At 35.0% G+C, this 24,996-nt stretch overlaps 1 protein-coding gene across 1 annotated transcript in view; it reads right to left on the minus strand.

Annotated features, from left to right (window-relative positions):
* Positions 1 to 20,215, minus strand: part of LOC138702282 (uncharacterized) — a 736,569-nt gene extending 716,354 nt beyond the window's left edge. Inside the window, exon 1 of the mRNA XM_069829864.1 lies at positions 18,953 to 20,215. Within this exon, the coding sequence (XP_069685965.1) occupies positions 18,953 to 19,239 (287 nt within the window). The 5' untranslated portion in view covers positions 19,240 to 20,215. The remainder of the gene's footprint in view (positions 1 to 18,952) is intronic.
* Between the last annotated feature and the right edge of the window lie 4,781 nt (positions 20,216 to 24,996).

Genomic DNA, 24,996 nt, shown 5'->3' on the forward strand with positions numbered 1-24,996 from the left:
TTGCCAATATAAATATTCCATTTTTTATTTTAAAAAGTATTCATTTAATCATAAAACCCATGCGCTATTTTGTTAACCAAAGTGCCCGTCAGCGCGTCTGACTGTGAAACCAGGTGGCCCGGGTTCGAATCCCGGTCGGGGCAAGTTACCTGGTTGAGGTTTTTTCCGGGGTTTTCCCTCAACCCAATACGAGCAAATGCTGGGTAACTTTCGGTGCTGGACCCCGGACTCATTTCACCGGCATTATCACCTTCACATCATTCAGACGCTAAATAACCTAGATGTTGATACAGCGTCGTAAAATAACCCAATAAAATAAAAAAAAAGTTAACCAAAGTGTATAGAACATGCAGTAAAAATTTCATGTTTTTAGCATCAAAATTGTAAGGGCCTTTACATTTCGAATCTGACGAAATGTGCTGAAAAAAAAATGTGAAAAAAAAAACAGCTTGTACGATTTGCATGGAATTTAAGTTCAAGGGTGCAGCCATTTATATATTACGTAATTTTTATGCTTTCGAGCGCCGTAGAGCATTGAAACTCGCTCAACATACAAATAAGAGATTGCCGAATTTGTATTTTTGTAGCAGAAACTGTTTTCTAATATTCTGGACTTTGGTATAACCTGCAGTAATCATTTACTTTAGCTAACGGCGCAGATTTCTTGATAAAATGTATTTAAAACTTCTTGATTTGACATTGTAAATACGTAGAAACTACTAAGATTGAACGGAAAGCAATAATTTTCATTAATTTATCTAGTTAGTTGGTATTTACGACTTTAAGGTACTTATTTTTAACATACTTCAATGTAGCCTATAGTATAGTTAACAGGGGACGATTGAAATTGGTGTGTTTGTTTTGATGTTCCTTGCATAGAGGGCGTTGTAATGTATTAATGAATTGGTCTGCTATTTTGTCTTGTATAAATTAAAGAGCAGTGTTTTCCGCTCAGTAGTTTAGGGCTAAAATTCACAAAATCGGACAAAATGAGAACTTTTCACAGATATTTTAAATTATGTATTTAGTTTATTTTTTCTGTATATTATTGTTAATGTGTAGATCAGCGTTACGTAACAGGCCAAGAACATTCAAAAGAGAACTTTATAAAAAAAACTTAAAATTGTTTTACGACACGTTAAAAGTGTTAAAAAAATTTTAAAACTTCGTAGGACACTGAAGATGACGCAGAACCGGCGTCGAAACGGGCCGTCTGTCTAAGGTATATAACCTTTTTTAAAAATTTTAACACTTTTAACGTGTCGTAAAACAATTTTAAGTTTTATAAACGAAGTGTTAACGTGAACCAGAATCAATGAGAACTTTATTTTATTCTGAAATTTATATAATAAAGTTAAAACAATGTCAGTTCTGTGCCGTCTCAGAACAGAAAAAAAAAACAATATTCAATTTGTTATCCCTTGAATCTCATGTTGATACTGGGTTTAAGATTATGTTGAATATCCACAGTCACATATCTGACTGTTAATACAAATCTACATGACAAATTTTATAGTATTTTACAGAATTTAACTGTCTCAGAACTGACTGGTAATAAAGGTACTCACCGGAAAACAGTTTCATATATTTTTTCTCTCTGGAAGTAAATCCCGAAAAGACAAAGTATATGATTATGTCTCGGGACGAGAATATTGTAGGAAATGGAAATTTATCTTTTGAAGAGGTGGAGAAGTTCGAATATCTTGGAGCAACAGTAACAAATATAAATGATACTTGGGAGGAAATTAAACATAGAATGAATATGGGAAATGCATGTTATTATTCGGTTGAGAAACTTTTATCATCCAGTCTGCTGTCAAAAAATTTGAAAGTTAGAATTTATAAAACAGTTATATTACCGGTTGTTCTTTATGGTTGTGAAACTTGGACTCTCACTCTGAGAGAGGAACATAGGTTAAGGATGTTTGAGAATAAGGCGCTTAGGAAAATATTTGGGGTCAAGAGGGATGAAGTTACAGGAGAATGGAGAAAGTTACACAACACAGAACTGCACGCATTGTATTCTTCACCTGACATAATTAGGAACATTAAATCCAGACGTTTGAGATGGGCAGGGCATGTAGCACGTATGGACGAATCCAGAAATGCATATGGAGTGTTGAGGGAGGTGGAATATGATGATAGAGAATGGATTAATCTTGCTCAGGATAGGGACCAATGGCGGGCTTATGTGAGGGTTCCTTAAAAGCCAGTAAGTAAGTAAGTAATATAATAGTACATTATGCAACGAGCCTATAATGATAGTAATTAAGAAGCGAGTATGGATGTTTATGAAACGAGCGCAAGCGAGTTTCATAATTTTCATACGAGCTTCTTAATTACCATTATAGGCGAGTTTCATAAGATTTTTTATGCTCGACCATATTTCTAACTTGAAATTATTTGTATCTGACAAGATCGGAAGTGACCTTGTTCTAGGTCGTGAATTGTGAGATGTGCGCAGACGCGAAAGTATTGATTTTTTCCGAGGAACAATAATGTCATTGACCTTGTGTAATCCCGTTAAACTTGGTATAACCTTGATTATTGAATTCGACATTGAAAAACAAGATGACAAATTGAATTTATTTGAATATTATTTACAATTAACGCTAATTATTATAGTAACAGAACATAACCTTCTGCGACAGTATTGGATTTCCAGCCTCCGTGACTTTTCGCTAATTCTCTTTCGATTGCCTATCCGAGAATAATCGATACTTGCAGTTTTATAACGGTACAAAGCTGACTTGTTATTGGCTGAACACCTGTAAGCTGAGTTGTCATTGGCTGAAAACACACTACTTTAATGAGTATATGTACTTTAATGGCATGCATTAAAGGACTGCTACCAGGTGTATAATTACTACATTTCGGCATGGTCGAGCATAAAATTACAAATCACTCTTTCACTGCATACGCCTACATTGTGGCCCACACCAAACAATAGAGGAGCTGTTCTGGACTCTTGCGGTCATCCCGTGTATAGGCCTACTTGTATCTCTTGTAGTATGTGTACAGAACTGACATTAACTATTAGGGACTGATTTAAGTAATATTTAGAGCATTAAAGAAACAATTCAGTGATTATCTTTTGTAATAAACTAATAAATGACAGGGGTAGACTATGCTAACATTTAATCCTGTCAAATATTTTGTTTCACTCTGTTAATTGATAAATGACGATAAAAATTATTCTGAAGATGTAGTCAGGGACACGTCACAGAATTGACATTTCCACATTCAGAGTTGCAGCTCAGGCATAATATAGTTTAGTTTGCTAAAATAATAATTAAATTGCAACATGATGGTTGTCATTGTTTTAGTAGGTAAAATTATATAATTTTCAGTCTGTTGCACCATAAATTTCAAGGACTTGTTTAGCCAATTTCGCGATTTATAGACTTATACGTACTACACAAGTCAATTCTGAATAAATTTTGTCGAGAAAATGCATCGCCGGCTGAAGTAAGATGGTCTGAAGAAGATGAGGAAAATTAACAAAGTTCTTCAAGGATGTGTGTCAATCCTATCGTGTTCCCAGACTATAAATTTCGTCCCCTCACTTCGTGCGATTTAGAAAGAACTTTTTCTGAGCACAAGCTTATTTTTAGGGACAAGAGAAACAAGTTCGATCCTGAAAACATGGGAATGGTTATATTTTATTATAATACAAAGTTTCATACAACAATCACGATAGAGAATGAAATGTCTGTATCAAATTGCTTTTAATTAAATTAGCAATACCCAACAACATTATATCCAAGATCCATATTTTATGTAATGACAGATTTTGATGCCATATTTATGCAAGAATAAAAGGAAAATGTTGACGTGATACGTATGCGGGAATTTTGTCGATAAATTTTATTTTAAATTTGTTTTAGACATTTGGTATAATATTACATATTTTATATCATACTACATAATTTTATATATTTTAACATTATTGCAGAATATATAATAAATCATAATTTATAATAATAATAAATAATTTATCGGTTTCTTTATTTTGCGCTTATATTTAATTATCCAATACCGTAGCAAGAAAGGAAATAGTAATATGCGTTACAAGAGCAGTATGTTGAAGTTTTCATGTTCGAGGAAAAGTTTGAAAAAGCGAAACGTAGTTGAGTAGAATTGAAAGATAACATAGCGTTCTTGTATCGTACATTATTTTGTGCGAAGATCGTTTATTAAGTTACATACCTGAAAGAGGAATTTCTAATTAGTTGCAATGAAATCTTCATCTTGGTTTCTGTTCAATGACGGCAAATTTGCAAAACAAAAATATCTATCTTCAACATTGTTGCTTTAAAATGTTTTCTGTGTTTACTATACTCCAGCAGGCCGTGATATACGTCTGTCTTTCTTTCCCCCAGTCTACGATGAGTCTGGAATCTTGTTGATTTTTTCACGGCTTCCTTAATGTTACTTGCATCACGAATGCAGTAACTTTAGTGGAGTTGTAGAGGTTACTTAATTTTTGCAAATATTTAAAAACAATAATTAACAGTGCAATTTATGTGAAATTGCAGTGGTAAGTTCCCAATTTATAATTATTACTATATTGAACGTCTCTAAAAATAATATGTTAAAAGCCTAAAGCAGTAAAATCAATATGTCACTTAAGCGGTAAGAAGAGGGAATTTTAGACTTTCCGCGGATTAGTTTTGTGCGGAAACCAAGCAAATACGCACGATCTCGCACAAAATAATTTTAACGTTATTGAGCTACTCATACATTGCCATTACATTCGAAGCTAAATTGCACGAGTTCGATGCTGCCAACAATGACTCGTTCCAAACGTTTTCTTTTCTTGTTCTCAAAACGCATCACAATTTGTAGCAGTGTTGTTAATCAGCGAGGTTTTAATCGGTGATTGTGTTTTAGTAAGATTTAATGATTTATCGAAAAAGAACTCAGAATACGCAACTTTTTCAACTGTATGCAAAATATTTGGAGGTTAGTGTGTAGAGCTCACTGAGAACATTGTTCTGAATATCCTTCCACATCTGACATACGCTCCAGTTATTTGTGTGAAGTTGAGAGGTCGTTTTCCATTTATAAGAACATTGTACCAGACAGAAGTCAGTCGATGACCGCAGAAAATATGGAAGAATATTCAATTGTTAATTTTGCCTCCAAACAATAATTAAATGAGATTGAATCACTATAATTTTTTCAGCTCTGTTTTCTTATCAGTGTGCAAAAATACATCTAATATAGCTTAGATTTTTTTTAAGTTAGCTACATATTTTTTGTTATTATTTATCTACATATTTTGCCATTTTTAGCTACATATTTCTCATTTTCATATTCACAAAATCCGACTCTATTGATAACTATGAAATTAAAGCGAGTGTGCTTTTTTTTCAATTTATGCACAATAATTTTAACATTTCCCTTTATGTCGCTAGTGTTTTGTTTCTCGTGGAATCCTATACTATGGTAAGTTTTCCGGTTCTTCAGCTTGCAGTGCATAATATAAGTGCATATTTTGGTATTTCACGTACATATTTTCAAATAGGTATACTTTTGAGTTTTTAGTGCACATTATTTTCAACACTAGTCTATTACAATGTATAAGTATATGAATTATTAAATATAAATAATTGATTAAATGGCGATCTTACTCGTGTTAATTGTGTAAGCATGTGCGGCTTACAGCTGTTTCGGTGCTTCTTCACACCATCCTCAGAGCCTACTAGATCTCGGCGTCATCTCGAACTTCACTGTCTGTTGTGTGGGTGCGTTCGATTGTTGAAAAGTGTTGAAATGTGGTGTCAAATAGTGTGCGTGTTCTGAAGTTGATCTGTGTGTTGAGAATTTGATTGGGGTGTGTTTTAGTGTGTTTGTATATTTCATATTGTTCTAGCGTGTTGAGTTTTTGGTTTTTGGGTTGTACATATATGTAGGATTTCCATGTCTGTATTTATGTTATTGTATGTATGGTTAGCATTAGTTAACACGAGTAAGATCGCCATTTAATCAGTCATTTATATTCAAGTGTTAAAAGTAGTGTACGAAAGATTCAACATGGATTATTAAATATGATACGGAAAAGCATGTGAAGTTAAACTAATTTGAATGCATTTGAGAAGTTTAGTATCAAAGACGGACATACGCTATTTTTGTCGAAATTTACTTAAGGAATGATCCTTATAGTATTTTTCGTGCTCTTTTCAAATCTGTGGTCCCTTTATTTCAGAAACTGATATTTACATACTTTTGTGAACGTTGAAATATGTTGTTACTTTCATAATCGGATACTTTCATAATCGGATACCTCCATGAACAGTTTGTTTCAAAAGCGGAGATGACCATTTCACCCAATCAGATTGCTGAAAATGGCTTAAAACTGTCATGGCGACCAGTTAATATTTACATTCTGACAAGTTTGGATGTTTTAATGATTACGTTCCCTTCTATTTCGAAATTTTATGAAAATATAAGGATTTTGGAGCAACTTGAGTTCAATATTGAACGCAATACGTTATAGAGTTCGCCTTAACTGACTAGAAAACGTAAATTTAATCCTGAGCAATGCAAACGTGCTAAAGAAAAAGGATTGGAAATGAATCCTTCATCAATTAAAATAGGGGAACTTGCAGATGTTTAGAAGTTACTAAGTAAACGCTTCGGAAGTGAGTGGAAGGAAAACCTCCACCTTCAGTGGTATAGTACTGTAATCTAGAATAGATAGGGCGTTGGAGAGGTTATAGCGAAGAAGAAGAGTGCTAAAAAGTGAGTGCAGGAAAGTTAGGGGTGGCAAAAGTGTAAGAAAAGGAACTGAGTAGAAAGTGTTAAGTGTAAGAAGATAGGGTAAGAGTGTAATAAGATAAACTATCAAACAATGAATACAATGAGAATTAAAGTGGGGAAGAAAAAAAAATATATATATATATATGTGTGTACTGTATATATCTGAACAAATGTGAAGTGGAATGAGAGAGAAATTGGAAGTGTAACTTAAGTGAATTAGATATTTGATGTTTTTCAATGTTATGGGTTGGGAGTAGTATCAGGGGTACTATAACTGTAGGAGTATTATCGAAATAAATATATGGAAAGGGATAATAAAATTGGAAATTTAGGAATGGAAGGGAAACAGTCTAGGTAGGAGGGAGAGAATAGAAGAGGATAGAGGGGGAAGGACATATAGCAATTCAGTCATAACAGAACATTAGAAAGCAATCAAGAAATTCTCGGCAAAGAATACCTTAATAGAAAAGAGTTATATGTATAAAGGGATGGTGGATCGAAAAACAGAAATGTGAAGGTCCACCATAACTGTGAATTGTAAAGTTGAATGACAAATAAATATCAATATCAATATCAAGTACTGTAATCTAAGTTCTGATAAAAATGTAGGCACTCATAATGAAAGTGATGTTTTAAAACCCCTTTAAATGAACCACAAGTAATCTGTGCAGAATTTCAGTAAAATAAGAACAAACGAATTAATAGAAATAACATTCTAAATTTAATTTTACAATTTTTTCAGTTAAATAGCCTATTAATTTTATAATAAAATCATAATTTTCATAGGATTTTTCTCACATTATCCTGATTCTTCGTTGTGAGTTTCAAAACTGGACATTTGCAACTACGTTGGTTTCAAAAACGGACGAAAGTCAGTGTTAGTTTCAAAAGTGAACAATGTAATTTTTAGCTGTGTTTTAAGTGCTTTAAACTAATATTTTTAAGTGGAGACCTGAAATATTTTTTAACAAAGTTACCAATGTGACACACAAAAATTTTCACGCCTTTTACTAGAAGTTAACGTAATGAAAAAAAAAAATGGGTCTACTGAAAAATAATAAAAATGGCTCTTTTGATATTGGACTCCTCATTTAATCTTGACACAGAATTTTATAAGCTTACTATTATTTCTATTAAGTTTATTAGTAACCGCTTACAATTATAGATAGTAATTTGTTTTAAAATCGCTGTATAAACGCGGTTATTTAGAAGTAAACATTTCATAAGCAGACATAAACTGCGTTTAATATTGTCTTCAATCTTTTGTCTAGGAGAGTAGGCCTAACATAGCGATTCGAGTCAAATTAGAGTAGTAATAAAGCGATGGTTTTAGACCCTACGATTTGCTTTGAAAGAGACACGAATCAAGCACTGCAGATAAATGATGACAAGCGAGCTAAATATCTACCTTGTCTTCCATACCTCAATGAAAAATATGGCATTTCGCTTTACAACTGGGATCTTACAGGCTTACTATTTGGAGCGAGGGGTTGTTTACCAAAATTTACATGTAATAGGCTATCCTTAAATCCTTTAAAATTCCCTTTTATGAGGTTCAGAAGATTATAATGGAAATTCTGAAGGCCTCTCTTCAAATTCTACACTATCATCTATAGGCCCATGTTAACACGTAAATTTCTGTTTTAATGTACAAATCGAATCATTATTTTACTTGTTTCATTTCCCTTTATCTTTTATGATTGTTAATTCCAGATCCCAGTGATTAACCTCACTTGAGGACGGATGATATGAAATAAATCTTAGTAGCTAAGCGTAGAACTTTTTCCGTAAGTAACTATGTTAGTAATGTGCAACCTGGTATTTATTAATCATGAATATACTTTAACTTTAATTTTAGTAGAATTATGAATATTACTTGAATTGGAGCTATTTTAATTATACCTAAGCTGTTACCACAAACAAAAAGAATATAAATGCACAAATTTCAATTTTATGCTTCAATAACCTTCGCTTAGAAGGTCGCGGAAGATTGTACTTACAACACAAAGTCACAAGCATAACCAGGTCTTAAAAAAATAATAAAATCAAAACAAAACATTTAAACTTATGAAAACGCTAAGTTTCTTTTAATCAGATATCGGATATGTTTCTGTTTGTGCTAAATGGAAATAATTCTAAGCTATGATGATGATGATGATGATGATGATGATAATAATAATAATAATAATAATCATCATCATCATCATCATCCGTGGCGCTACAGCCCACGAAGGGCCAAGACCGACCAGCCGGCTGCTGACCTCACATCCACATGCCGACGCAGAGGTGAACGATCATGCATGGAAATCACATCAGGTAAAATAATTAATAAAAGTGTACTACTTAGAAAAAATTATGTAATTTAATTACTAGTCTAAATATTAAGTAGTACAAAACCTCTTTTCCTGCTAAACCAATTAACTTATGCAAGATCAATTTTTAGGGCATTTTAAAGGGCATTTTTGAAAGATTTTTAGGTCATAAATGCATTGTTTTAGGACATTTATTCATGACTTATAGGTCATCAAAACCCTAGCCCTAATAATAACCTTGCGTTGGGCGAACGTGGAAGATCACATAACTTACGTTACAAAACGAAATCAAAGATGTTAACAGATCCAATTCCAGAGGGGTTTGAACATATTTAAACACAACGTTTAATTTTTTTTTTTCATTAAATTTCGGATGTGATACTCTTCTTGCTAAATTGAAAGAAGCTGTAATAGCATTTCATGAACTGCGTTTAACTGTCGCTTCAATCTATTCCGTCCAGAGAAGTAACACAGGGGTTTGAGTCAAATAGAAATCGCGTCGAATTCATACAAAGCAAATAAAATAATGTCTAATAATATGTTTGGAATTTGCAACCTGTCACTTAGGATAAATCGCACCGCCTCCTAAATGGCACCACTGCTAGTTTGAAACAAGTTACTGTAGTAGTGTAGCATCTAGTGGTATTCTTACAATCTACCATATGAACTTCCACCATGTCACTTGATTTCTGCCACTTCTTTGTGTCAGCAGCGTGGTGATAGTGTATCTAATATAATCGCTCAAGTGGATGTATATTTAGCTAACATTTTGTAACTAAATAACGGATTTGTATGCAAAGGAATTCATAATCTTAAGATGTTATTGGTTTAAAGAAATATTAAAGAACATTTAACTTAGTAGGATTTTCGAACATGTGGTGATTATAGGCTAGAATGAAGGAAATAATAACTTATGACGTAGTTTCTCAATTCGCACCACTTTGTAGGTGCCTAATTCGCACCGGTGCGATATGAGCAACTGTAACAATTCTAGCCGTACAAAAGAAGACCCAAAAATTTTCACTGAACGAGGAATGCATCAGGTGGGTGCAATATCAAGTGGTGAAAAGGACGTTAATACAACAAGTGTGTCTTGTACAAGCGCACCAGATATTTTGTGCCACCTATGATAATTATTAAACGTCAAACAGTGCATCCTAGATTATCAGCTGATGTTCTTCCAGGATCGTTATTTGTTTGCTCTGATTCAGGTTACATCAACAGTGAACTATTTGTCGAATAGCTCAAACATTTTATTTGCCACTCAAACCTGCCATAGAAAAAAGTGCTGCTTCTGTATGTCCACCTATGTTTAGAAAAATTTAGAAGCTAGATTATCTCGGGAAAATGATGTGCTCCTATTTCAGCTTCCTCGTCATAATACTCAGAGGCCCAGCTTTTAGATGTTTCTATCTTCAAACCATTTCAGACAACTAAATCATGAAGCAGTTCTTAGGTGGCTTCGAGATAATCGTGGAGAAAAGGTGACGCAGTTTACAGTTTGAACTGCCTGGTGAGGAACATGGCAAATGTGTAACAATAAAAAACGCATTTAGAAAGTTTAAATGTTAGGTAATTTATGCTCTATTTTTTTAAATTTCATTTGAAGATGGGTTACTCTCTTTCATTAATTTCAATAAGCTTGTAATTTGCATTTATTACATTATTCATATTAAATACTGTTCAATATGTTCAATATTAAAAGCTTTCCTTCATCCTGTTCCCTGCAGTTAAATAGGTGCGATTTAAGAAACCGCAGGTGCTATTTAGGAAACTAGTTGCCTAAATGGCACCACTGACAAGTGTTTCGAAAATGTCATTCTAATTAAAAAATATTAAATCAAATTCAAGGATTATTTTTTACATGAAAGGTAAATGTTCTGGGAATGTATTTCTGTAAAGGAATGCAGAAAATAAAAATAGTATTGTTCAATAAAAATTATAAATGCTAAAGTGGTGCGATATACGCAACCTTAGCTACTGCGTAACAACATAACACCATCGTGCCTGTACAGCAATTGCCAACCTGCTAAGAGACAGAGGATGGGACGTACATGAGGAGATTCATTGTGTGTCTGAAGCTGATTCTCATAGAAGAGTCGATATAATTGCCATCAATAGAAGAACCCAGAAAGCGATGGTCTTAGACCCTACGATTTGCTTTGAAAGAGACACGAATCAGGCACTGCAAATAAATGATGACACGCGAGCTAAATATGTACCTTGTTTTCCATACCTCAGTGAAAAATATGGCATTTCGCTTTACAACTGGGATTTTACAGGCTTACTATTTGGAGCGAGGGGTTGTTTACCAAAATTTACGTGTACTATCCTTAAATATTTTAAAATTCCCTTTTATGAGGTTCAGAAGATTGTGATGGAAATTCTGAAGGCCTCTCTTCAAATTCTACACTATCATTTATATGTTAACACGTAAATTTTTGTTTTAATGTACAAATCGAATCATTATTTTGCTCGTTTCATTTCCCTTTATCTTTTTATGTTTGTTAATTCCGGATCCCAGTGGTCAACCTCACTTGAGGACGGATGATTTTAAAAAATCTTAGTAGTTAATATCTTATCATTTTATTACCATTACTGAATATTATTTGAATTTGAGATTTTAATTACAGCTGATACCACAACCAAAAACAGAAATACTTCATTTAAAATGCACAAATTTCAATTGCATGCTCCGATATAATAACCTTTGTTTAGAAGGCAGCGGAAGAGAGCATATCGTCCTGCAATAACTCTTATGTGGAAAATATAAAGTTTTCAGTAAGAATAAAAAACACATTTATTCATTCTATGGCAGTGGTACATAGGAGACTGTAAATTCTTACATTTTCGAAAGAAAGAAATATAATTACATATAGGAGATTGTATTATTTGCTCCATCACTATTTAAATTATTTAATAGAGCAAAAATCTGAAAATCGATAAATATGTCACATAGGAGTTAATGCAGGAACGACGACGATATGCTATAAAATAAAGCCACAGACATAACCAGATCAAAATCAAAACGCGACATGAATTAAAACATAGCGATATTCTCAACCGAAGGGCGTTTTGTTAGGAGATATTAAATTGCATAGATAAAAATGAAGACTTTATCGACACTTCGTAGATGGAATGGAATGATCGTATAATAGTAAACACGATGGATAGTTAACAGAATTGTTCAAATCGGAAGGGACAATCTTCTTAAGGTAGAAGACAGGGACGATCCTGAAAACGATGGTATGATGACCTGAGATGAGGCAACAAGAACTTAAGAAAGAACAGCTATAAGCCTATAGTGGAGGATTGAAGAAGAAGAAGAAGAAGAAGAAGAAGAAGAAGAAGAACAGCAACAACAACAAGAATATTGTTGCTCGTGCGTCGCTTGTATGACTCGCTTAATTGGTGCATAATAACTCATGTTCTTTCAAAGAAAAATAAACTGCTATATGCTAACATTACCAAATTATTTACTAAATACCTGAAATTAGAGTCTATTTGATTAGAAAATAGTAATTAATCTACTTTAAAGTTACGAATTTATGTTCAATATTTTCTTTTTCCATATCATATTCTTTACTGTAATTTTAAAACTATCTCATTGCTGATTAACTTTCTGTAGATCTACCACCAACAGTTTCCAATACTCAGGCTACGATTTCATTTTATCGTTGATATAAATAAGTTTACTCTGAATCTTGGTAGCTGGAATGAAATAATACACAAATTATGATGTGCTTAACTTCGGAAGGCTGTGCTTGCTAGGTTTGAATTATAAAAATATTCAGTTAATAATAATCACAGACCTGCGATGGAAAAAAATTAAAAAAAAAATTAGATCCCTTTTAAGTATTTTTGTTTTCTGAAGCCAGAAATGGCATAAAAAATGACACATCACGCACCGCTTTTACACAGAATTATATGTTATATTTTATATTATTAGTATAGGCTGTACTAGTGGTTTTGCTCTAATGCAAAATTTTGTACTAACCTGTTGATGAGAATCACAAACATAATCTAGAAGGCTGTGTGATGTAGAGAATGAAAGTCCTGAAGTGCTTACCAGTTTGAACTCAATAATTTAATAAGAGATTTAGGATTACCCGAAAAAAGTCCTGAAGTGTTTACCAGTTCCAACTCAATGATTTAGTAAGAGATTTAGGATTACTCAAAAAAGTTCTGAAGTGTTTACCAGTTTGAACTCGACAATTTAATAAGAGATTTAGGATTACCAAAAAAAAGTCCTGAAGTGTTTACCAGTTTGAACTAAATAATTTAATAAGAGATTTAGGATTACCCCAAAAAAGTCCTGAAGTGTTTACCAGTTTGAACTCAATGATTTAGTAAGATATTTAGGATTACCCAAAAAAAGTTCTGAAGTGTTTACCAGTTTGAACTCAATAATTTAATAAGAGATTTAGGATTACCCGAAAGAAGTTCTGAAGTGTTTCCAGTTTCAACTCAATGATTTAGTAAGAGATTTAGGATTACCCAAAAAAGTCCTGAAGTGTTTACCAGTTTGAACTTAATATTTTAATAAGAGATTTAGGATTACCCAAAAGAGTCCTGAAGTGTTTACCAGTTTGAACTAAATAATTTAATTGGAGATTTAGGATTACCCAAAAAAGTCCTGAAGTGTTTACCAGTTTGAACTAAATAATTTAATAGGAGATTTAGGATTACCTAAAAAAGTCCTGAAATGTTTACCAGTTTGAACTCAATAATTTAATAAGAGATTTAGGATTACCCAGAAAAAAATCCTGAAGTGTTTACCAGTTTGAACTAAATAATTTAACAGGAGATTTAGGATTACCCAAAAAAGTCCTGAAGTGTTTACCAGTTTGGACTCAATAATTTAACAGGAGATTCAGGATTACCCAAAAAAGTCCTGAAGTGTTTACCAGTTTGAACTCAATAATTTAGTAAGAGATTTAGGATTTCCCAAAAAAGTTCTGAAGTGTTTACCAGTTCGAACTCAATAATTTAATAAGAGATTTATGATTACCCAAAAAAAGTCCTGAAGTGTTTACCAGTTTGAAATCAATGAATTCATAAGAGATTTAGGATTACCCAAAAAAAAAAAAAGTTGAGCTCTTACGCTCCACATTAAAATAAATACATTTTCTTACACCTGGAATATTTCTTCATCAGTACAGGAATAGGGAAGAATAATTTACGCAAGAGGGTCCAGTGATACAAAAGTTCAATATTCAGTACGAAGTGGATAAATGGAGACTTTTATCGATTCCTCAAAAAGAAGTCTGAAGGCAGTGATATGCTTCGTTACTTGTTGATCATGAGAAACTTGAAATGGTTCTTACAAAGATAAAATATAAAGATCATAACTGGATGATCTGTGAAGATCTGAGAGAGTTGTGTAGAGCAAGAAGCAGTCATTGGGAAAAAACACTGGCCATAAAGTGCATCTCTTGAATCTCAAACAAGAGAAAGAGCAACAAATGCAGCTACTCCATGAAGAGAAAAAGGTGGTATAAAACATTTGACTAAATGCGAGTTGTTAATTATGACAATCTAATAGTTTTTGGTAAAATATACTTTTAATATTTGCCACAAGATATGTTTCACTTCATCACTTTTAAATATTGAATTCAATAACGCTACATTCACATTTTTAAAAGTGTCAATACATGTTTCGGAAAAACGATACGTGATAGAGAAAATCTGAGCTCAGTTTTGGATTCAGCACCCCAAGTATAAGTTTTTAGAAAAGTTTTTGTGGTTCTTAATTCTGCAGGCTTGTGTTATTAAGTATGTGTATTTATATTTATTCACACTGGAAATGGGTAAATACCCGGTGGCAGTGGTAACTAATCACACTCAATAATGACAATTAATAATAAATTGGCAATTAACAATAAATATAATTAATAGTTAATAATTATAATTAATGATAAATATAATATTAATATTTAATAATTACAATTAATACCGGTACTAATAATAATAATATAATAATATTAACAAGGGGCATCCTAAATTAAATTAAATGAAGCACGATCACTTAAAATAACATTTAAACTAAACCTAATTCGTATCTTAACCCTAAGTTCGAACTTAAACCCACGAGTAGGTATATATGATATGTTCATACCTGCACAAGTACCTTCCAGCACTACACTCATTTCGCTCTCAACTCACTGCACTGGAACTACGACACATTTCACTGACACTATCCTGATTTCACTTACACTTCAAAAACATTTCATGTTCAAATACTTTGCACTACCACTATCAAGTTAGAATGAGAAAAAGATAGAGTGAATATTGAACATAATTAAAACTTAAATTAAAAAGGAACAGAAAGTACTTAATGTAACACATAAAACAGAGATTTTTTCCAAGTTAGTAAGAAAGGAAGCAGGACGATATTTCAGCTACTGGCGTCGTGCAGCGCTATGTTCGGTTCAAGTTTGTCGAGTTTGATGAAGTTCGATAATCGCAGATGTTCGCTCTGCAGGAGGCCTGTCATGTTTGTTCGGCATTCTTATGAAAATATTCTCTGTCCTCCACTTCCACCCCTTTAAGTTTTAACCGCTTAAGGGTTTTAGCGCAGATCTTGTGATTATTTTTTCGTATGGAATAAAACTAATTTTTCATTGTCTCTCTCATGTTTGAACATTGCAGGACACTAGCAACTACATCTCCAGTAATGTGTTTTACAACTTCTTTTAAGTAATTACGATAGTCAACACGAAATTAATAGCAATATGGATCAGAGTCCATGTACTGAAAGTAATGACAGCGATGAGTGTGGGAATTAAGTACGTAAAATTATTGATGATCAAGCGTTCTGGGAAATAAACGAAGCAATGAGAGAATATTTAGCCAGTCAAGGGAAACAAAATTTGTTAGATTTGGGATCCCGCAAAGTGCAGGACAGTAGAAGATTGTTACATTATTACCAGACAAATTATGAATTGGTGTATGATCAGTAGAAGATCCTTTCATTATTGCAGGACAAATTATGAATTGGTGGACGACCAGTAGAAGATCTTTACATTATTACCGGACAAATTATGAATTGGTGCAGAACCAATAGGAGATCCTTACATTATTATCGGACAAATTTGTTATTGCCCTAGCAATATCCATTGCAATTCTAGTCAAATTTTCGAGGCATATAACTTAATTTTATCAAGTTAATTAAATTATATTCTAATCAATAACAGGAATTTTAATTCTCTTAACATGGGTTAGTGTACGACCAGTAGAAGATTCTTGCATTATTACCGGAGGAATTATGAATTTTATTGGTGCACGGCCAGTAGAAGATCCTTATATAATTACCGGACAAATTATGAATTGGTGCACGGCCAATAGAAGACCGTTACATTATTACCGGACAAATTATGAATTGGTACACGACCAGTAGAATATTCTTACATTATTACCGGACAAATTATGAATTGGTACACGACCAGTAGAATATTCTTACATTATTACCGGACAAATTATGAATTGATGCACGGCCAGTAGAAGACCTTTACATTATTACCGGACAAATTATAAATTGATGCACGACCAGTAGAAGATCCTTATATTATTACCGGACAAATTATGAATTGGTGCACGGCCAGTAAAAGACCTTTACATTATTACCGGACAAATTATGAATTGGTGCACGATCAGTAGAACCATCTTACATTATTACAGGACAAATTATGAATTGGTACACGACCAGTAATAGATCCTTACTTTATTACCGGACAAACTATGAATTGGTGCACGACCAGTAGCAGATCCTTACATTATTACTGGACAAATTATGAATTGGTGCACGACCAGTAGAAGATTCTTACATTAACACCGGACAAATTATGAATTAGTGCGCGATCAGTACAAGATCTTTACATTAATAACGGACAAATTATGAAATGGTGCACGACCAGTAGTAAATCCTTACATTATTACCGGACAAATTATGAATTGGTGCACGGCCAGTAGTAGATCCTTACATTATTACCGGACAAATTATGAATTGGTGCACGGCCAGTAGAATTCTTGCTTTAACACCAGACAAATTATGAATTAGTGCGCGATCAGTACAAGATCTTTACATTATTACCGGACAAATTATGAATTGGTGCACGATCAGTACAAGATCCTTACATTATTACGCACAAATTATGAATTGGTACATGACCAGTAGAAGATCCTTACGTTATTACAGAACAAATTATGAATTGGTACATGACCAATAGAAAATCGTTACGTTATTACCGGACAAATTGTGAATTGGTGCACGACCAGTAGAAGATCTTTACATTATTAGCGCACAAATTATGAATTGGTGCACGACCAATAGAAGATCCTTACGTTATTACGGATAAATTATGAATTGGTATACGAATAGTAGAAGATTCTTATATTATTACTGGACAAATTATGAATTGATGCACGACCAGTAGAAGATCCTAACGTTATCACCGGACAAATTATGAATTGGTGCAAGACCAGTAGAAGATCCTTACATTATTACCGGGCAAATTATAAATTGGTGCACGACCAGTAGAAGATTGTCATAAATTGGTGCACGACCAGTAGATGTTAAAAAAAATGTTATGGTTTATTTAACGACGCTCGCAACTGCAGAGGTTATATCAGCGTCGCCGGATGTGCCGGAATTTTGTCCCGCAGGAGTTCTTTTACATGCCAGTAAATCTACTGACATGAGCCTGTCGGATTTCAGCAGACTTAAATGCCATCGACCTGGCCCGGGATCGAAGCCGCAACCTTGGGCATAGAAGGCCAGCGCTATACCAACTCGCCAATCAGGTCGACACGACCAGTAGAAGATCTTTACATTATTACCGGACAAATTATAAATTGGTGCACGACCAGTAGAAAATTCTTACATTATTACCGGACAAATTGTAAATTGGTGCACGACCAGTAGATGATTCCTTCATTATTTCCGGACAAGTTATGAATTGCTGCACGACCAGTAGAAGATGCTTACATTATTACCGGACAAATTTTAATAGTAGGCCTATTATATTCGTACTTTCATACTATAGAGGTGTGAAAATTATTAGAATAATCTTAATTTTAAAGGTTTTTTAATAGTTCCTTCACAAATATTCATTGAATTGATGAATATTGGTATATAATATTACTATACTGATGTAGGATATATTTACTACTAACAATGCCGGAAAGCATTGTTGTACATTGGTATTTTTCTTATTTTACAATTGTTATGGGAATTCAGAAATTATTATATTATGTTAGCGGAATTCGAAACATAAAAATTAATTAAGAAATGCTTTAAACAAATTGTTCTTTGCGTTTACATTGTTGTGAAGGTTCAAATGAACGTATACATCTGTTTTGTGCATATAATTTTTTATGTTTCCAATACCGCCAACATAATATAATAATTTCTGAATTCCCATAACAATTGTAAAATAAGAAAAATACCAATGTACAACAATGCTTTCCGGCACTGTTAGTAGTAAATATATCCTACATCAGTATAGTAATATATACCAATATTCATCAATTCAATTAATATTTGTGAAGGAACTACTAAAAAAACTTTAAAATTAAGATTATTCTAATAATTTTCACACCTCTGTATATTATCAGGCTATTAATACCATAATATTAAATATTTGAGGTAAGTTAACTTCTGAAAACTACAAACTCTAATGATATTGATGTCAAAAAGTAGCCTATCTGTACTGTCATGCTGTTTACGACAATCCTTTGCTAGCCCACTGGATCAGACACGTCTAAACCGACGGGCGCAGATCTCTGGTTCTACAATAACAACGACGAGGGTAGTGTTTGGTAATCTTACAGTTTTTTTAAGATTAAGCACCTGAAGACATTTGCCGCCATCCTACCTGTAGTAGGGGAATCCTTGAGGAACGTGCAGGTCCATGGGCATAGCCGCGGCCGCCGCGGGGTGGGGGTGGTGTGCGTGCGCCGCCCCCGGGTGCGGGTAGCCGTGGTGCTCGCCGGCGGCGGCCGCAGCCTGCATCATGCTGCTGCCGCCCCCGACGGCGGCTGCGGCGGCAGCGGCGGCGGCCGAATGGTGGTGGCCGGCGAGCACCGCTGCCGCCCACGGCGAAGATGCGAACCCGCCCGGGTGATCCAGCTCCAAGCCGCGCTCCACCACACTGCAGTGCATCCAACTGTCGCCTCCACAACACGCGGGAGATTCCTGCCTGGCCGGTGCCGCCTCACACGCTACATGTAGCCAACTCGGGCAAAATTCGTCTGCAGACACACGTGAGATTTCACCTTTCACACATGCCCTAACCGCGCTACCTGTGTCTACAGTCCACGTGGGTTCTATCTGATTTCGTCACTCACTTGTCAACGTGCTTGTCTCGTTTTTGTTTATTCATCGTCGTGTTATTGTGAAAGACCTCGTTGCTATTAACAACCCGATCGTTATCTTACACTAAAAGCCATTCTGTTCAGAAATTACGTATAAATATTATACTGAAAACCTATAATTTCTTAGAAAATAAGCAATACTGCTTTACCTATCATTTGTTCCTTCGCTAAATATTGAAATATAATTTATATTTATATCAATTTGACATTACTGTACCCCTTCCATGTGTGTAACTGATTTAGAAATAGGTTGTTTCTAAGTTTTACCATAATTTAATCACATTTTTAGGAACACACTTCAGGATTCACTATTCCACAGAGAAATCTAAAACTGAATATTAAAAAATTCTATCACTTCTGACGTCACACGCCAAAAATATCGACCTGTTAAACGAACAACACTGAATCAATCAATCCACACGTGATTAAGCCGGCTGTTCACAACACGATCTTGTCTATCTTGTAGTTCATGACGTCACGAATAGTAGAATGCAGATGTTCGAATGCTATTCCGCCGCCACCGAAAGGACGTACTTCCGACTTGCGGGTGGGAGTGGTGGGGGGGTAGATGCCGGCGGGGGTGGGACGAACACACCCTCGACTGTACACACGCACTCACGCTCGCAGCCGGGCGCGACGTTGGGCTCGCTCCTGCACCACCACGTGCAGCAGACTAGTGGCGCGGAGTGAAGTACAGATCTTGCTGCGAGGCCTCGATCGCAAGTTTCGGGGCGCCTCGGGCTAAAAACTTGCCTCCGCGTCCGAGCTGCGGACAAGCCAGAAGGGGGCAGGGCCTCCCAGCCAAGTTATAGTAGAACCGCGTGCGTGGAAACGTCATCTACCACGTGACTCTCCATTGGTCACGCCCCTCGAGTGAAAAAAACAGTTGACTCGCGGCGGCGCAATCGCGGAGTCCGCCTATCGTCAACTCCCACCGCTGCGAATAAAACAAAAGATGGGGGGAAAAAGAAGAGGCTGTATCATAAGGCATCCATCCTCTCAGTGACAGGTAAACAAATCTCTCGTAAACCGGCCTCGCGTTACTGTCGCAGAGAACACTTGTTAGAACCCTGTTCTTACATCGCGCGTACAAGTGATTTTTCGGAACATACAGCCTAAGGCTTATAATATAGCAAAAAGACAAAGACAGTAAAACATCAATTAAACATTTTAATTATGACATCATCATATCTCTAGCATTCAGATACAACATAGACTAAATATTGAATTTAATAAAAATAGACGTAATATTTTTCGGCCAAGAACTAACAACGCATTCATACGATATAAATGGACACAATAATAATAGGACAGCATATTCTATTACATCCAGCAGGGAAACAACAACTTTGTATTTCTTTCCATTGAGTGTATAAAATTCCATGCAATAGCAGAAGTTAATAGAATTTCAGTGTTTAGATATTGTTTTTGTCTTCCATATTTCTGCCAAAACTCCAATCTTACTCTCATGCTCCAAGATATAGGACAGCATATCCAACATCCAGCAGGGAAACAACAATTTTGTATTGCTTTCCATTGGGTGAGAGGCCTACTGTATAAAATCCCATGCAATAGCAGAAGTTAATAGAATTTCAGTGTTTAGATATTGTTTTTGTCTTCCATATTTCTGCCAAAACTCCAATCTTACTCTCATGCTCCAAGATATAGGACAGCATATCCAACATCCAGCAGGGAAACAACAATTTTGTATTGCTTTCCATTGGGTGAGAGGCCTACTGTATAAAATCCCATGCAATAGCAGAAGTTAATAGAATTTCAGTGTTTAGATATTGTTTTTGTCTTCCATATTTCTGCCAAAACTCCAATCTTACTCTCATGCTCCAAAATATAGGACAGCATATCCAACATCCAGCAGGGAAACAACAATTTTGTATTACTTTCCATTGGGTGAGAGGCCTACTTGTATAAAATTCCATACAATAGCAGAAGTTAATAGAATTTCAGCGTTTAGATATTGTTTTTGTCTTCCATATTTCTGTCAAAACTCCAATCTTACTCTCACGCTGCAAGATATAGGACAGCATATCAAACATCCAGCAGGGAAACAATAATTTTGTATTACTTTCCATTGGGTGAGAGGCCTACTGTATAAAATCCCATGCAATAGCAGAAGTTAATAGAATTTCAGTGTTTAGATATTGTTTTTGTCTTCCATATTTCTGTCAAAACTCCAATCTTACTCTCACGCTGCAAGATATAGGACAGCATATCCAATATCCAGCAGGGAAACAACAATTTTGTATTACTTTCCATTGGGTGAGAGGCCTACTGTATAAAATTCCGTGCAATAGTAGAAGTTAATAGAATTTCAGTGTTTAGATATTGTTTTTGTCTTCCATATTTCTGCCAAAACTCCAGTCTTACTCTCACGCTGCAAGATATAGGACAGCATATCCAATATCCAGCAGAGAAACAACAACTTTGTATTGCTTTCCATTGGGTGAGAGGCGTACTGCATAAAATTCCGTGCAATAGCAGAAGTTAATAGAATTTCAGCGTGTAGATATTTTTTTTTATTTCTTACTTCTGCCATAATTGCAATCTTACTCTCATTAATAACCTAAAAAGGATCCAAGCTAAATGATTCTGAATCTGTTGAATTTCATGGTTCCTACGGTCATCTAAAACGTAGAGCAGTTAGTGTAGCCTATTACCAGGCTAAAATCGACCAGTCATTAGTAGCCCACATCACGAAACTTCAGCGCCGCCAATGCAGCGAAATCTCGAGACTTTTTAATGTTTCTTGGCGGTTTTTTAATATTATCTACTGCATAAAGACTGTGTTTTGAGCTTTTATAGGTCTAATATATTTTAGAACAAAATATGTATTTATCGTATGCATGTATGTATGTATGTATGTATGTATGTATGTATGTATGTACGTACATAATGACGATTAATAATAAGCTGACAATTAATAATAAATTACAATTAATACTACTACTACTACTAATAATAAAGGTAAAGGTATCCCCGTAACATGCCATGAAGGCACTTGGGGGGGGGGCATGGAGGTAGAGCCCCATGCTTTCCATGACCTCGGCACTAGAATGAGGTGGTGTGGTCGGTACCACGCTCTGACCGCCTTTTACCCCCGGGAAAGACCCGGTACTCAATTTTATAGAAGGCTGAGTGAGCCTTGGGGCCGTTCTGAAAGTTTGGCAACAAGAAAAAATCCTGTCACCACCTGGGATCGAACCCCGGACCTTCCAGTCCGTAGCCAGCTGCTCTACCAACTGAGCTACAATAATAATAATAATAATAATAATAATAATAATAATAATAATAATAATAATAGTAATAGTAATAATAATAATAATAATAGTAATAAAATTAAGAAGGAGCATCCGAAATTAAACATATCCAGTTCTTCATAGATTTCTGTGCGCATGAGCAGGTCCTTCACTACAAACCCAGCATTCTCCAATCGTCGTCCTTTTTCTCCTTCCTCTTAGTCTCCACATACGATCTATATGTTTTAATGCTGTCCATCATTTGATATTTTATTCTACCCCGAACTTTTCTCCCGTTCACCATTCCTCCCATTGCATCCTTCAGCAGGTAGTTTCGTCTTAACCAGTGACTCAGACAATTTATTTTCTTTTCCAAACAGTTTCATCATCGTTCTTTCTTCACCCACTCTTTCTAGCCCAGCTCTATTTCTTATTCTGTCTGTCCATTTCACTCGCTCAATTCTTCTCCATATCTAGGCTACAGTCATTTTTCTTCACTTCGTCAGACTGTCCATGTTTCTACCTCATACCATGCCACATTCCACACAAAGCACTTGACTAGTCTCTTCCTTAGTTGTGTTTCCAATGGTTCGAATTCGAACTCTTACCTAGTTTATTTTTCTTCTGATAACCATAGAGCTAGTGTTCGTCTTGTTTGCATTTATCTTCATCCCATACTGCTCACAGCTCTCATTTAGATCCAATACACATCCCTTAGTATCATCTCCTCTTCTGCTAACAACTTGATTATTTTTCCTCCTACTATCAACCTTACAATGTACTGAAAACAATAATTCTTCACTAAATCTTCCAACTACATGTTGAATGTGATCGGTGATGAAGGACATTATCTAATGGTAATAATACGGGAACTTTAGTTCTGTTCCTGAGAGATTTTTCGTGCTATCGTTGGTAACATTACGTAATGCTAATCCCGTTTGTAAATTTCTTTAGTTGATTTTGTAAAGTTTGTCAAACTTTACAAATATTAACATAGCTACAGAGTTTACACACATTTGTAATCTTCACTTGTGATTTTAAATAACCGCCAAGGTAGGGGACTCATAATCATGTAGACCCGGGCTCGATCCCCGTGCATCCCTGATTTATGATGTCCAGGGAACATAGAGGTTTCTGCGGAGAGCTCTGGCTTCCCTATGACATCCCAAGAAACCTCAACTTATAGACAACTGGCTTCATACGGGTGAACGACGAAGTCAAGTAGGTCTACCCACAATTACACAAAAAAAAAAAACATACAAGTTCAAATTTCTTATTAATTTGTAATCTTTTAACATTGTGAAATGGGCCCCTGGTTACATCTGATTTACACTACCACAAAAACAAAGCCACTCTTCACACACCTAAACAACATAAACAGGAAATACACACATTCGGCAGTACATCGCGTATATACACAACACATCTTCGCAAATCCCCCGAACACAAACAACAGAACAACACTGGAGAAACTCCTCTACAACTACCACCAGCCCCACCACTAAACTAAAACACACAAACAAAACCGCAAACACTGTTGGAAATTTGAATACTGTCTGAGAGGACACACGACAGCAACAGAGAGGCAGATGAATAAAATAACACCACACCATGAAAGTCTCCATAACCATTCAGACGCTTCTGCCACCGGAAGGGGAAACTTAAAAATGTATGTATGTATGCACAGTGTTCTGCCCAAGAGCAGGTCTTTAACTGCAAACCCAGCATTTCCCTTTCTTGCTTTCCTCTTAATCTCCCCATGTAATACTTTAATGCTGTCTATCAACTGATATCTTTTACCCCGAACTCTTGTCCCATTCACCATTCCTTAAGCATCCCAAATTAACAAATTAGGCCTAAACCAAAAGAATTAAAACAAAAAAAAATAAAGTATAAAATAAAAATAAATAAATAAAAAGCCAATCACCGCACTCACACACCTACTGGAACTTATGCCAGAAATAGTGTATAAGTATGTAAATATATATTTATTGTTATTTATGTACAATGGCTGGAGAGGGCATCCTGCGCGTAAAAGACCCTAAAACGGCCTCTGGCTCAAGCCAGTAAAGTCAATAAACATCACATCTGATTTCAGATTCGTAAAGAAAAAGATAATTAGCCTACAACATTATTACATTCTGAAATATTAACATATTACCATCAAATCATGCAATTTTCTCCCCTAATTAAGGTCCATAGAATGTATTTAAGAAAATGACAGAGAATTTGAAGAAATCATTATGATTATGTGTAACTTCTATACAGAAATTACTGTAATGGAATTAGAA

Source organism: Periplaneta americana, chromosome 6 (genome assembly GCF_040183065.1).
Source record: "Periplaneta americana isolate PAMFEO1 chromosome 6, P.americana_PAMFEO1_priV1, whole genome shotgun sequence".
NCBI lineage: Eukaryota > Metazoa > Arthropoda > Insecta > Blattodea > Blattidae > Periplaneta > Periplaneta americana.